A 14,281-nucleotide genomic window follows, 5' to 3' on the forward strand; every position below is an offset into this window, starting at 1 on the left:
CAAAGTGGCCTCACTTAACTAACGGACATAATGACTCAGAATGATTCCCAAATAGCACTTAACTTTAGAGAACAGCGTTAAGACCCACGGCAGTATTTGGAAGCAATAACGCTACGGCCGGCAGGCAATACGAACATTCGCTCCCCACGGTCTGTGCACAGGCTCACTAGCAGGCTGTATACAGGGTGAGTCACCTAACATTACCGCTGGATATGTTTAGTAAACCACATCAAATACTGACGAACCGATTCCACAGACCGAACGTGAGGAGAGGGGCTAGTGTAATTGTTTAATACAAACCATACAAAAATGCACGGAAGTATGTTTTTTAACACAAACCTACGTTTTTTTAAATGGAACCACGTTAGTTTTGTTAGCACATCTGAACATATAAACAAATACATAATCAGTGCCGTTTGTTGCATTGTAAAAAGTTAATTACATCCAGAGATATTGTAACCTAAAGTTGACGCTTGAGTACCACTCCTCCGCTGTTCGATCGTGTATATTGGAGAGCACCGAATTACGTAGGGATCCAAAGGGAACGGTGATGGACCTTAGGTACAGAAGAGACTGGAACAGCACATTACGTCCACATGTTAGCACCTTTTTGTTGGTCTTTTTCACTGACGCACATGTACATTACCATGAGGGGTGAAGTACACGTACACACGTGGTTTCCGTTTTCGATTACGGAGTGGAATAGAGTGTGTCCCGACATGTCAGGCCAATAGATGTTCAATGTGGTGGCCATCATTTGCTGCACACAATTGCAATCTCTGGCGTAATGAATGTCGTACACGCCGCAGTACATCTGGTGTAATGTCGCCGCAGGCTGCCGCAATACGTTGTTTCATATTCTCTGGGGTTGTAGGCACATCACGATACACATTCTCCTTTAACGTACCCCACAGAAAGAAGTCCAGAGGTGTAAGATCAGGAGAACGGGCTGGCCAATTTATGCGTCCCAAACGTACTATGAAACGCCCGTCGAACATCCTGTCAAGAGTCAGCCTAGTGTTAATTGCGGAATGTGCAGCTGCACCATCACGCTGATACCACATACGTCGACGCGTTTCTAGTGGGACATTTTCGAGCAACGTTGGCAGATCATTCTGTAGAAACGCGATGTATGTTGCAGCTGTTTGGGCCCCTGCAATGAAGTGAGGACCAATGAGGTGGTCGCCAATGATTCCGCACCATACATTTACAGTCCACGGTCGCTGTCGCTCTACCTGTATGAGCCAGCGAGGATTGTCCACGGACCAGTAATGCATGTTCCGTAGATTCATTGCCCCGTGGTTTGTGAAACCCGCTTCATCGGTAAACAGGTAGAACTGCAACACATTCTCTGTTAATGCCCATTGACAGAATTGCACTCGATGATTAAAGTCATCACCATGTAATTGCTGATGTAGCGACACATGAAACGGGTAAAAGCGGTGACGATGCAGTATGCGCATGACACTACTTTGACTCAGTCCACCGGCTCTCGCAATGTCCCGTGTACTCATGTGTGGGTTCATGGCAACAGTAGCTAACACACCAACTGCACCCGCTTCTCCTGTGACGGGCCTGTTACGGACCCGTTTGCGTGCTTCGACCATACCTGTTGCATACAGTTGGCGGTAGATGTTTTTCAATGTGCGGCACGTTGGATGCTCTCTGTCCGGGTACCGTTCTGCATACACCCTGCAGGCTTCAGCTGCATTTCGTCGACACTCGCCATAGATGAGTATCATCTCCGCCTTTTCAGAGTTCGAATACACCATGGTCACAGTTCCTACAACACTACACTATCACAGACGTCTGGTAACACGGTGTACTACAGTTGGTCTGCGTGCGGAGACGAATGCAGAATAACAATAGCAGCAAGCGCTACATGCGGACACTGCGACAGCTAGACCAAACCACAACAGTGCACTACTGCCACACTCGTAAACACGGTCGTCATCGTAAACATGTCCCTGCAGATGCTGCTCGCCGACCGTGGGCCGTGTTTGTTACAACACGCAACTGAACGTCGGCGGTTTCAAGCGTCAACTTTAGGTTACAATATCTCCGGATGTAATTAACAATTTACACTGCAACAAACGGCACTGATTACGTATTTGTTTATATGTTCAGATGTGCTAACAAAACTAACGTGGTTCCATTTAAAAAAACGTAGGTTTGTGTTAAAAAACTTACTTCCGTGCATTTTTGTGTGGTTTGTATTAAACAATTACACTAGGCCCTCTCCTCACGTTCGGTCTGTGGAATCGGTTCGTCAGTATTTGATGTGGTTTACGAAATATATCCAGCGGTAACGTTAGGTGACTCACCCTGTATATTTATATATAGTCCGACCGGCCTCACAATGAGCGGTCCTGACAAGAATCCATAACCGCGTCGACGCCACGAAACGAGCAGACTTAACAAATGGCCTGCAGCACAAATAAATTGCAGTGAAAACAATGTCAAATCACAGCCACACTGGAATATATAATAAGCATGCCCCCAAAGTCTTATGGAGCAATACTCTATTACCACTCGCCCAGTAAATTAGCACGAAACTTAAAGATCACTTCCAGATGCCTTAAGGCAATTTCAACATTAAATAACAAGCAAAATCCTGCCGTGACAGATGATTAAGCCATTAACTCTACGGCTGCCGGGCGCGTACACAACCGCAACCAGTCCCAAAGCGGTCAATATGTCCTAAAATAAGTTAAAATTTGCATTAAAACCACTTGAAACACACACTCCACAGATGATGAGAAACGAAATGAGGAACATCAGCCTCCTTAAAATAGCCACTGTGGAACCAAGATCAGAACCATCTCCGGCAGCTACCCACGAAACAATAAGTTTCAACAATCTTCTTAGTTAAACACAGAATAAAAGTCATACGTAACTTGGAACTTGCTAATTACGAGCTGAGAAGCTGTTCAGCGTGAGACGACGAACCCACCACAATTTTGCACGTCAAAGCGCCCAATGATAGGCACCGTACATCGGACGCGACAAAAGACAAGGGCGGCGAGCACGGCGTAGCCCATGCACCACGGTTAGGGACGCAGGCTTGTTTTCAACACAAGTTGGCTCGTTGAACGCCGACCGGAGATTCTCTCCCGGAAAACTGCAGGGGAGGAGGGGGAGCAGTCAAAGGTAGCAAGATAAACGAATATCGTTATCAGCGATGCAAGTAGAACACCCTACCGCCAGTCGCCACGGCTCAGACATGTTGTCCATAACAGTATTTCTGCAGCTTGCTGGACTAACAGTAGAATATGTTAGGTTCATGCCTGTTGGCAGTGCATGAAGTTGACAACAGTTCCAGCGTCTCGGACCGGCGACCTAAATGTGGCGCTGTCGGCGCGACAGTATCTTGGCGTTCGTACGGCACGGCGTGGTATCTGGTTCGAGAAACCTAAGTGGGGCATAAGGGAAACTGTTCTGCTTACATATTACATTTGATGCAGGTTCTCCTAAAGCTTTTGTCCACATGAGACTGGTGTGAGTGTTAGGACTGTTTCTGACTGGTTTTATTTTTGTCGTGAGATGTGTTCAGAGTACGAGAATTTTGGAGGAAAATTGAGGGACCGGGGGTGGTTGTTGAAATTGATGAGTCGCAGTCTAGTAAGAGGAAGTACGAGATGTACTGTTCTCGGTTTGGTTTGTGGGTGGGGAGGGCTGTTATTTCGGGGGGGAGGGGGGGTTCTGATTGTGTTTCTGTGGATTTTCGGAGTCGTAGTAAGAAGGAACTAGTGAGGCTCATTGAGGAATATATTGAGGAGGGTAGCACTTTAATGTCAAACACATTTTCGTCGAGTAGGGTTGGGGAAGTGGGTTTATGAACATTTAGCAGTTAACCATAGCATTCAGTTCAAAGATTACGAGAATCTTGCTTGCGCTAATACCATAGAGGTATTTTGGAGTAATTAAATCAGTTATTCAGAGGGGAAAGAAGCGCTCTTCCTACGTGCAATCTTATTTAGATTTCTTCGTACTTTTTCTGAGGGCTGTGGTGGGATGTATAGGCTGTTTATTTTAATAATGTAATTGATTTCTGTTTTCGTTTGTTCCTTATTCTTTGTTGGTTTTGTTTTTGGGAGTTGTATCAGATGGGTTGGGGTTGGTTTATGAAGGCTTTGGTTGGTAAGTAATTTTTGTTTTGGTTGTATTCTATTGTAATTGTGGTGTTTTGCCTGTTGTACACTTACGGTATTTCGCTTGTTTTTTAATTCATCAGGTGAATATGGTGTTTTTCGGTTTTTGAATCGTTGGGGTTTTAGTTTTGGTGGCGTTTTGTGAGTTACGTAAGTGTATGAAGTTTGTGGTTGTAATTTTTTTATTTGTGGTTTGCTAGTAGGTATCAAGAGCTGCGTTTGAGCTTTTGAGCTATATAGGTGCAAATGGCTCTGAGGACTATGGGACTTAACTTCTGAGGTCATCAGTCCCCTAGAACGTAGAACTACTTAAACCTAACTAACCTAAGGACATCACACTCATCCATGCTCGAGGCAGTATTCGAACCTGCGACCGTAGCGAGCTATATAGGTAATGGGATATGTCCAATTACACTTTTTGGAATTGCAGGTGTTGGTTTTTGATATCGTGGGCTTCGTTTGATCTATCTAGGTCGAGTGAAGAGTACGACGGCTGTGGGTTTTGTGGCTGTAGCGTTATTTCGTAAGTTGAGGTTTTTTCTATAAGATTTGTTTTTGATGGTGCGGTGGTTTGTATTGTTATGAATTTAGCTTGTCCCATCCATAAAACCGATATTTTCCTCCGTTTTCCCTCGATTCCATTTTATAGTTGCAGCGAGACTTTCTTGGTAGTTTTTGTCAGCGTTTGTTGGAACGTGTATATAGTGACAACATCATTGCCGTTTTGTATATGCTGCAAGTAGGGGTTTCCGCCATATTGAAGTCGTCACGGGTCAAAGCAGACATGTGGAATCAGACCCTTCCCTGATGCCCCCCGTTACACTATATGCTTTCGTTAAGAGTGGTTACCTAGCTGAACGTCCTGCACGGTTTGTAACTCCCAAGGGGTTCAATTTCGATCTTGATGATGCGAACCTTTGTGATAATTGGGACGCGTCATTTTTCATTCGGTGCTCTTGGTGGAAGTTAATGGTTTGCTCTGAAGATTTCTTGAATGTCGCCGATGTCCAGTTTGTGAAATTAATACATACATCCCATAGAAGGCTGATTTCTGCAGCTCCGTGACACTCGTGTTCTGTCACACTCCTGATGCACATGGTGAATTATGAGAGCTAATATTTTTCCTGTCATAATCGTAAACGAAACTGTTTCAAATAACCCTTACTAAAGATTGAACTTGTGACCTGGCACTTCAGGGATTCCTTGTGTTACAAACGTCGTAAATGTACCCGTCTGCTACAGGACCGTTAAGTCCCATAAGATTTCACACACATCATTTGCTACAGGACCACAGCTCGTGATCTAGTAGCTAGCGTTGCTGCCTCTGGAACACCCGGGTCCCGGGTCCGATTCCTTGCCGGATCGAGAAGTTTCCTCCTCATTTCATCGTCATTCGGGGAAAATTGCTGCGACTGGACAGTGAAAAGATTTGAGGTCCCCACAAACCCAATATCACCACCATCGTCGTCGTCTGCTGTAACCCCGTAACAAGTACTCCCTGTTGTCTTCGTTTTAATTTATGACGCGTGACGCCTTGGTGAAAGCGGCGCCGGCGCTGTTGCAGGGCGTGTGCGGCTGCAGCGGCGCGACGCCCGCCTACCTGGGCCCGTCGCTGGCGGCCACGTGCGGGCCGGGCGCGTTCGCGCTCTTCATGGGCCTGCTGGACGGCTTCCTGCGGCGCCAGTGCGACATCGCCGACCCGTGCGGCCGCGTGCGCGAGCCCGACCCGCTGGCGCTGCGCGTCGGCGCGCGCTACGACTTCATCGTCGTGGGCGGCGGCAGCGCGGGCTCCGCCGTCGCCGCCAGGCTCTCGGAGGTGAGGCGACCGAGCAGTCCGAGGCAGAATAGCCCAATTTCCATGCATTTGGTGGCTCTGTCTCACCTTTGACAGAAGGGAAAATGTTGTGCTGAATTTTTCAAACAATATTCGTTATATAAATTTATTGATGGCCAGGCAATCAAACTTGTTATTTCAGACAATGTTGGAAGGGTAGAAAATTTTGTGACTGAGGAGAAATCACTAAGTGAATCCCACAGGATTCAGTTTTCTGTCCATTCCTATTCCCTCCACTGGGTGCACTAAGATTTCCTTAAAAACTTCTAGGACTCGCAGAGAGAACTGAGTAGATAATATGCTGAACTGGAACCGTACTACAACCGTTTGAAAACATGATAAAGCGAACGCTTTCACAAAAAAAAAAAAAAAATAGTTATTTGGCATGATCCAGTATATCACTTGTTTTCCAATTCCACTCATGAATAACAAAAGGAACAAAAAGAAAACTTAAACAGTTTTCGCAAACACTGTAATTTACATTTAAACTTAAGCCGTTTTCTCCTTTTCAAATTAGGGTTAGCGTTCGGATCCACTACAGGCAAGGTTCCTTATGATGACAACGAAGCTCGGTTTACGCCTTGTACCTACGAAGGATGTTGTGGTATACTTGTCTATCGCAACTGGTGTCTCTTCAGTCTGTCTTGTAGTGACGATAGTTCGTGCCACCAGACCTTCTTCTGTCTCTACAAGAGTCTCATAAACAAACTCTTCACTCGACTCCATAAGAAAAAGTTCAGTGTAGTTTAAAGCGGGTGATCGCGGACGCCTTGCGGTTAGACAATTTCGGACAATCTGTCTGGGTCCGAATCGCTGCTCCAGATGTTCCCGAACATGGCGTGAAAAGTGAGCGGATGCGCCTACAGCGTGAACCACAGACCTTTACGGACGTTCAGTGGCACAGCATCCAACAACACTTGTTGTAGGAAGGTCAAATCGATGCAACCCGTGAGCTGGGGTGGAAGCATGTATGGTCCAATCACATGGCCGTCCACACTGATACCAAATTCTGTTGGAATCCCTGGATATTCGTGGCATATGGGCTTTCGTCTTCGCAGACAAGGCGGTTTCGAGAGTTGTGAACACAGATCTTAGCAAATTTTCGTTCATCTGTGAAGACAATGCGTCGTGAAAATACTAGGGGTTCGTTGATGCAACGGCTCAGAAACTGCGTACAGAAATCCACGCGTGGAGCAAAATCGGCTGGCATTTGTGACTGTATCCTCTGGTGGTGCGAAGGTAGTTGTTGGTCGTATCAGACAGCGCCGGGAGCAACATGCACTGCACGCACAATTGCTCACGTCCTCACTGATGGGTTCCCTTCAACGTCATGCAGTACGGCCTCCCCCACTTCGGATGTATGGCACCTCCTTGGAGTCAGCCCGCTGACGGTGGCTACCCGTTTTTCGAAGCCGATGCGTAATGTTGGCAAAAATGGTATGCGATGGAGTCGGACGTCGTTGGTAACGATGTCGATATAGTTGACGAGCAGCCGTGCCATTACCGTGACCTTCACCATACAGGAGGATTATGTTGGTGTATTCTCCAAAAGCATACTCAACCAAGTTGCTCTAACACGTAAATGAGGCTCGAACCACGTCATAGAGGTAGAACAGACTCAAATTATATCAGCCGATGCGACGTAAGACCTTCGACCTGCCCTTCCCCCTGATGGTTACAACGTTGGTTATCTACCTAGCAAACATGTTTTCGAACGGCCGTAGCACGGAATCGGTACGTTTCTGGACCTAGATTCCGGTTCAAAATGTCAACTCAGTCCACTCTACAAGTCCTAGAACTTTGTAAGGAAAGTTACAGATCACCCTGTATAAAATTGATGTACACAGGATGAACAAAAATTCACACAATCTGACTTCGCCGCGCGATTCCTCATTTATTAGCAATACAAAAGTGTCTCTTACAAATTTCCTCTTTCGTATATTTCCGGCAGTAAATGAACGTCAAAGATTGGAAATCTGGCAGTATTGTAATCACACGTACGGTAACTACCTCTGTCAGCATATAGGCGCCGTGCAGTGCATTTGGTACAGTGAACAGCGTTTTGGATTGCATGCAGAAGGTCAAGGGCTCGATTCTGGATCAAGGCATATTTGTTTTTATTTACCAAATTCATTCTGCCGTGTAATACTCAAGTGTACACCGTTTCTTATGCCAGACGACATTTACATAGTTCAGCGTTTTGTAATGGGGAACATAACAAAAACACGGTAGACAAATCAGAAATAGACGGTTGAAGCAAATGACATGTCATAGGACAGAATATCTACAAAGACAATTTAAATTTAGAGGTGCTAAACATAACTGCACAGTTAAATAACTCAACATGTACCAGATATTTATACAACATGCAGTACGTCTTCTTAGAGGTAACAAATTAGGAACCAGTGACAATAGTAATTTCAATATCAATGACCATATGACATTTAGATTGATGAAATGTATGATGAGATAAAAGAAATTATTCATATAGTGAAGGGAGACGAAAATTTAATAGTCACGGGTGACTGGAATTCGATAGTAGGAAAATGAAGAGAAGGAAACGTAGTAGGTGAATATGGAATGGGGGTAAGAAATGAAAGGGGAAGCCGCCTGGTAGAATTTAGCGCAGAACATAACTTAATCATAGCTAACACTTGGTTCAAGAATCATAAAAGAAGGTTGTATGCATGGAAGGGACCTGGAGATACTCGAAGATTTCAGACAGATTATATAATGGTGAGATAGAGATTTAGGAACCAGGTTTTAAATTGTATGACATTTCCAGGGTCAGATGTGGACTCTGACCACAATTTATTGGTTATGAACTGTGGATTAAATCTGAAGAAACTGTAAAAATGTGGGAATTTAAGGAGATGGGATCTGGATAAACTGACAGGACCAGAGGTTGTAGAGAGTTTCGGGGAGAGCATTAGGGAACGATTGACAGAAATGGGGGAAAGAAATACAGTAGAAGAAGAATGGGTAGCCTTGAGGGATGAAGTAGCGAAGGCAGCAGAGGATCAAGTAGGTAAAAAGACGAGGGCTAGTAGAAGTCCTTGGGTAACAGAAGATATACAGAATGTAATTGATGAAAGGATGAAATACAAAAATGCAGTAAATGAAGCAGGCAAAACAGAATAGAAACGTCTCAAAAATGAGATCGACAGGAGCTGCAAAATGGTTAAGCAGGGATAGCTAGAGGACAAAGGTAAGGATGTAGAGGCATATATCACTAGGGGTAAGGTAGATACTGCCTACGGGAAAATTAAAGAGACATTTGGAGAAAAGAGAACCACTTGTATGAATATCAAGAGCTCAGATGGAAACCCAGTTCTAAGCAAAGAAGAGAAAGCAGAAAGGTGGAAGGAGTATATAGAGGGTCTGTACAACGGTGATGTACTTGAGGACAATAATATGGAAATTGAAGAGGATGTAGATGAAGATGAAATGGGATATATGATAATGCGTGAAGAGTTTCACATAGCACTGAGAAGCCTAAGCCGAAACAAGACCCCCTGGAGTAGACAACATTCCATTAGAACTACTGATGGCCTTGGGAGAACCAGCCCTGACAAAATTCTACCATCTGGTGAGCAAAATGTATGAGACAGGCGAAATACACTCAGACTTCAAGAACAATATAATAATTCCAATCCCAAAGGAAGCAGGTGTTGACAGATGTGAAAATTACTGAATTATCAGTTTAATAAGCCACGGTTGCAAAATTCTACACGAGTTCTTTACAGACGAATGGAGAAACTGGTAGAAGCTGTCCTCGGGGAATATCAGTTTGGATTCCGTAGAAATGTTGGAACACGTGAGGCAATACTGGCCTTACGATCTACCTTAGAAAATAGATTAAGGAAAGGCAAACCTTCATTTCTGGGATTTGCAGACTTAGAGAAGGCTTTTGACAATGTTGACTGGAATACACTCTTTCAAATTCTGAAGGTGGCAGGGGTAAAATATAGGGAGCGAAAGGCTATTTACAATTTGTACAGAAACCAGATGGCAGTTATAAGAGTCGAGGGGCATGAAAGGGAAGCAGTGGTTGGGTCGGAGTAAGATCGGTTTGCAGCCTATCCCCGATGTTATTCAATCTGTATACTGAGCAAGAAGTAAAGGAGACAAAGAAAAATTCGGAGTAGGAATTAAAATCCATAGAGAAGAAATAAAACTTTTGACGTTTGCCGATAACATTGTGATTCTGTCAAAGACAGCAAAAGACCTGGAAGAACAGCTGAACGGAATGGACAGTGTCTTGAAAGGAGGATATAAGATGATAATCAACAAAAGCCAAACGAAAATAATTGAATGTAGTCGAATTAAATCGGGTGATGCTGAGGGTATTAGATTAGGAAATGAGACGCTTAAAGTGGTAAATGAGTTTGGTTATTTGGGGAGCAAAGTAATTAATGATGGTAGATGTAGAGAGGATATAAAATGTAGAATGACAATGCAAGGAAAGTGTTTTGAGGAAGGGAAATTTGTTAACATTGATTATAGATTTGTGTGTCAGGAAGTCGTTTCTGAAAGTATTTGTATGGAGTGTGGCCATGTATGGAAGTGAAACGTGGACGATAAATAGTTTGGACAAGAAGAGAATAGAAGCTTTCGAAATGTGGTGCTACAGAAGAATGCTGAAGATTAGATGGGTAGATCACATAACTAATGAGGAGGTATTGAATAGAATTGGAGAGAAGAGAAATTTGTGGCACAACTTGACTAGAAGAAGGGATCGCTTGGCAGGACATATTCTGAGGCATCAAGGGATCACGTATTTAGTATTGGAGGGCAGCGTGGAGGGTAAAAATCGTAGAGGGAGACCAAGAGATGAATACATTAAGTAGATTCAGAAGGGTGTAGGTTGCAGTAGGTACAGGGAGATGAAGAAGCTTGCACAGGATAGAGTAGCATGGAGAGCTGCATCAAACCAGTCTCTGGGCTTAAGACCACAACAACAACAACCACAATGACGTTTACAAAAGAATACATTATCCGCAGATCAGATGCTCAAAACGACCTTCCTGCACGTCCAAACATTGTGCGAGCATCTGGATCATACTGCTTTGGGCTCTTCGTAACATGGCTGCATCCACAAATACAAGAGCAGCATGAAGACGCGCTATCAGTTCTTCCACGTATGTCTGCGGAGTAGAACACACGTGCTGCTTCAAGTATCCGCAGAGTAGGAAATCCAAGGTGAACGCGGAGGCCATACAGTTGGACTTCTCCGTCCGAGCCATTTCCAATATTCTGCCTAAATGCCGTCGCGCATCAGTTCCAAAGTGTGGAGGTGCACCATAAAGTTGGAACCACAACCTCTGGCAAACATTAAGTAGAACATCTTCGAGTGCGTCAACAAATAGTTTGAGAGGGGTGCTTGTTATCTTTGTCCAGTCAACCGGTCAGGCAAAAAGTAGGGACCGAAACTCCTGTCTTCCAATATTCTGACGCAGACGTTGCTGCCAAAGCGAACTCGATATCCACAGTCGCGGGTGAAGTGCTTGTTATCGTCGCACCAACGGTAGGCATTGTGCGTATTGGAGAGGCTCTCACGAGTGAACACTGATTCTTCTGCCCATATTACAGTGTTTATGAAGTTGTCTCTGGGTACTTGTTGTTGGAACCATTCGCAGAATTGTATCCTCAGAAGACGGTGTGTAGGGTACCGTTGTTGCGTTAATGATAAGGGTGCAGCCCATGTTCGTGAAGCACGTTTACGACGGTGTATTGCGAGACACGCAGCTGCCTTGCTGCGCTACGTGTACCTTGCTGCGATTGTTGGTGTATGACATCCAGTATAGCTTCCTCAGTAGCTGGAGTATGGAGAGTCCATGGACGAACTCTGTCATGTGATGGTGGAAGGAGAGAACGTGTCTCCAGAAGGCGAACCTCCAGACAACGAACATATTTTTGTATGGATGACGTCCAGGAGCATATTCTCGGGCGGCAATACCAGCGAGGTTATCAGATGCACCAAGGACCAGAAGCATATCAAAATGTTCATAATTTGTGTACGCCATCTGCGACACTGTTTTAGAATAACACAAGAAGAAAATACGATATTTATGCGGATGTACATGGAGTCTGTCTCGAGCATTTTGCTCCGTTAGCAACTAGTTCCTGTCTTGTGAAAAGCGCAAGCAGTATAAAAACGTATTTAGTCGCAGCAGGCTGTTCCAGCTAACGCGCACCACTTCTCTTACAATTTGTATTCTGCATGATTCATCCAGACCACGTTAATTATGAAATGTTCGTTTCCGAATAACACTGTTTCCCTAAAGGTAATGGATGTGATGTTTCCACAATTCCATAGATTACAATAGTAATAAAAATAAAAACAATAATAATTATCGTCGTTGTAGTAACGCATGAAGATGCTTCCTAAACAACATGCGCTTACCAGACTCAATGCTGAAAGACATAATTAGTTGTTAAATGGTAACAAGACATGCAAATGGTAACCGAAATTAGAAATTATTTGCAAAGCACGAGGCAAGCCCTACTATTGACGAAAGGGCTTCTTTAAACGTTGACCAGTGAAAACGATTGTACTTTCATTTCTTTGTTCGCAGCACGTACAGGCAAATGTTTTGAAGAAGACCCACTGTAATCGCTGAATGACTATTAACACTCCACATACCGTACCACGCTGACTACTTTTAGCAAATAAAAACAAACATTCGTCGACTCAGAATCGAACTCTTGACCTCCTGCATGCTAATCCAAAACGCTATCCACTGCACCAACTGCACAACACTACTGCTGTACGCTGACAAGGAAGTTACCGTACAAGTGATAACAGTTCGGACATACTGCGAATCTTGAACGTCCATTTACTGCCAGAAATGCGCGCGGGACAAGATTTTATGACAGACATTTTTATATTTCTAATATGTGAGGAATCGCTCTGGAAAGTCCGAGTGCGCGAGTTTTGTTCACTCCTTATAACATAACTTTGGTAATAAAACGTACTTAGTTGGTCCAGCACCTATTTGCTGTTCAGACATTTGATACGAACTTTTATCGACATTATAAGTTTCGGGGCTAGCTCTGTAATACGTCAAGACAGGCAACTTGTGCATAAGAAGTATCGGAGAAGAGTCCACGCCATTGTTGCCATTGTCGGAGTGTCGTACGGAACAGTGAAGGCCACCCTCAGATTTAAATTCAGCGTGCGAGTTGTTGCGGCCAAATTCGCCCCCTGGCAGCCGACTCAGGTACAGAAAGAACACCGCGTCGTAGTCCTCCAGGACCTTCGTCAGCGTGCCGTGGATGACCTTCATGTCGAGGATCTTTGCGGGTGACTAAACGTCAAAGGTAGTCGTTTTGACGCCATGGCGAGAATCCAGCGCGAATCGCGGAAGATGCTTGAAGCGCTTCAAAAAGACTTCCAGGTCGCATTCCAGCAATAGCAAACACGTTGGCACTGCTATACAGCTATATGAAGTATTTTGAATTTACAGTGCGTAACGTATGTAAGTAAGGCACTTGCTTGCAAACACAGGCAGTCTCTAAACTTTTTGATATCCTTCTGGGATTGTTTGATAAGACATAAATCGGCAGACAAAATCTAAAATTACAGTATTATAAGTATTATATTGATAAAATAATAGTATGAGTTTAATGATTAATACAATATGGAAACAGAGATAAAAAAAACACATAATAATTTCATACAAAACACATCTATGTAGAAAACATAACAACACTAATCAGTTGCAGCAATGGGATTTCTTGAAACTGTGGTTAACAATGTTTGCAATGAGATTACGTACACATTTCGTGGTTAACTTACCAAGGATATCTTGGCGTGGCTCTTGTCAATAATTTTAAATAAATCTTCATTAGTAATAGTTTGCGGAAGGCCGGCATATACCAGATTCCGTGTCAGTGTAGGAAGACTTCTATTGGACAGACAGTGCGCACCATCGAAGATCGTTGCCGAGAACATCAGAGGCACACTCGACTTGAGTACCCCAACAAGTTGGCGGATGCAGGGCACTGTTTGTCCGAAAATCACGAAGTGGACTACCAACATACCAGGTTCCAGGCACAGACATCTAAATACTGGGACAGCGTCGTTAGAGAGGCTATCGAAATTCGTACCAGGGACGGACTCAACAACCGAGATTGCGGCTACAACCTCAGCAGAGCATGGGAACAAGCATTGAGTCTAATTAAAATGACGCTCAGCAAAGGAAACGAACGGGCGACTACGGCGGACGAGGCAATTACACCGGCGCCACCACAGACGCCGACGCCAGCGTCTCACCAACCACTGACGCGCGGG

At 44.3% G+C, this 14,281-nt stretch overlaps 1 protein-coding gene across 1 annotated transcript in view; it reads left to right on the top strand.

Annotated features, from left to right (window-relative positions):
- The window catches only part of LOC126480380 (glucose dehydrogenase [FAD, quinone]-like), a 196,433-nt gene that overhangs the window by 45,393 nt on the left and 136,759 nt on the right, over window positions 1–14,281 (top strand). Inside the window, exon 2 of the mRNA XM_050103860.1 lies at window positions 5,716–5,967. Coding sequence (XP_049959817.1) covers window positions 5,716–5,967 — 252 coding nt within the window. The remainder of the gene's footprint in view (window positions 1–5,715; window positions 5,968–14,281) is intronic.

Source organism: Schistocerca serialis, chromosome 1, assembly GCF_023864345.2.
Source record: "Schistocerca serialis cubense isolate TAMUIC-IGC-003099 chromosome 1, iqSchSeri2.2, whole genome shotgun sequence".
In the NCBI taxonomy this organism is placed as follows: domain Eukaryota; kingdom Metazoa; phylum Arthropoda; class Insecta; order Orthoptera; family Acrididae; genus Schistocerca; species Schistocerca serialis.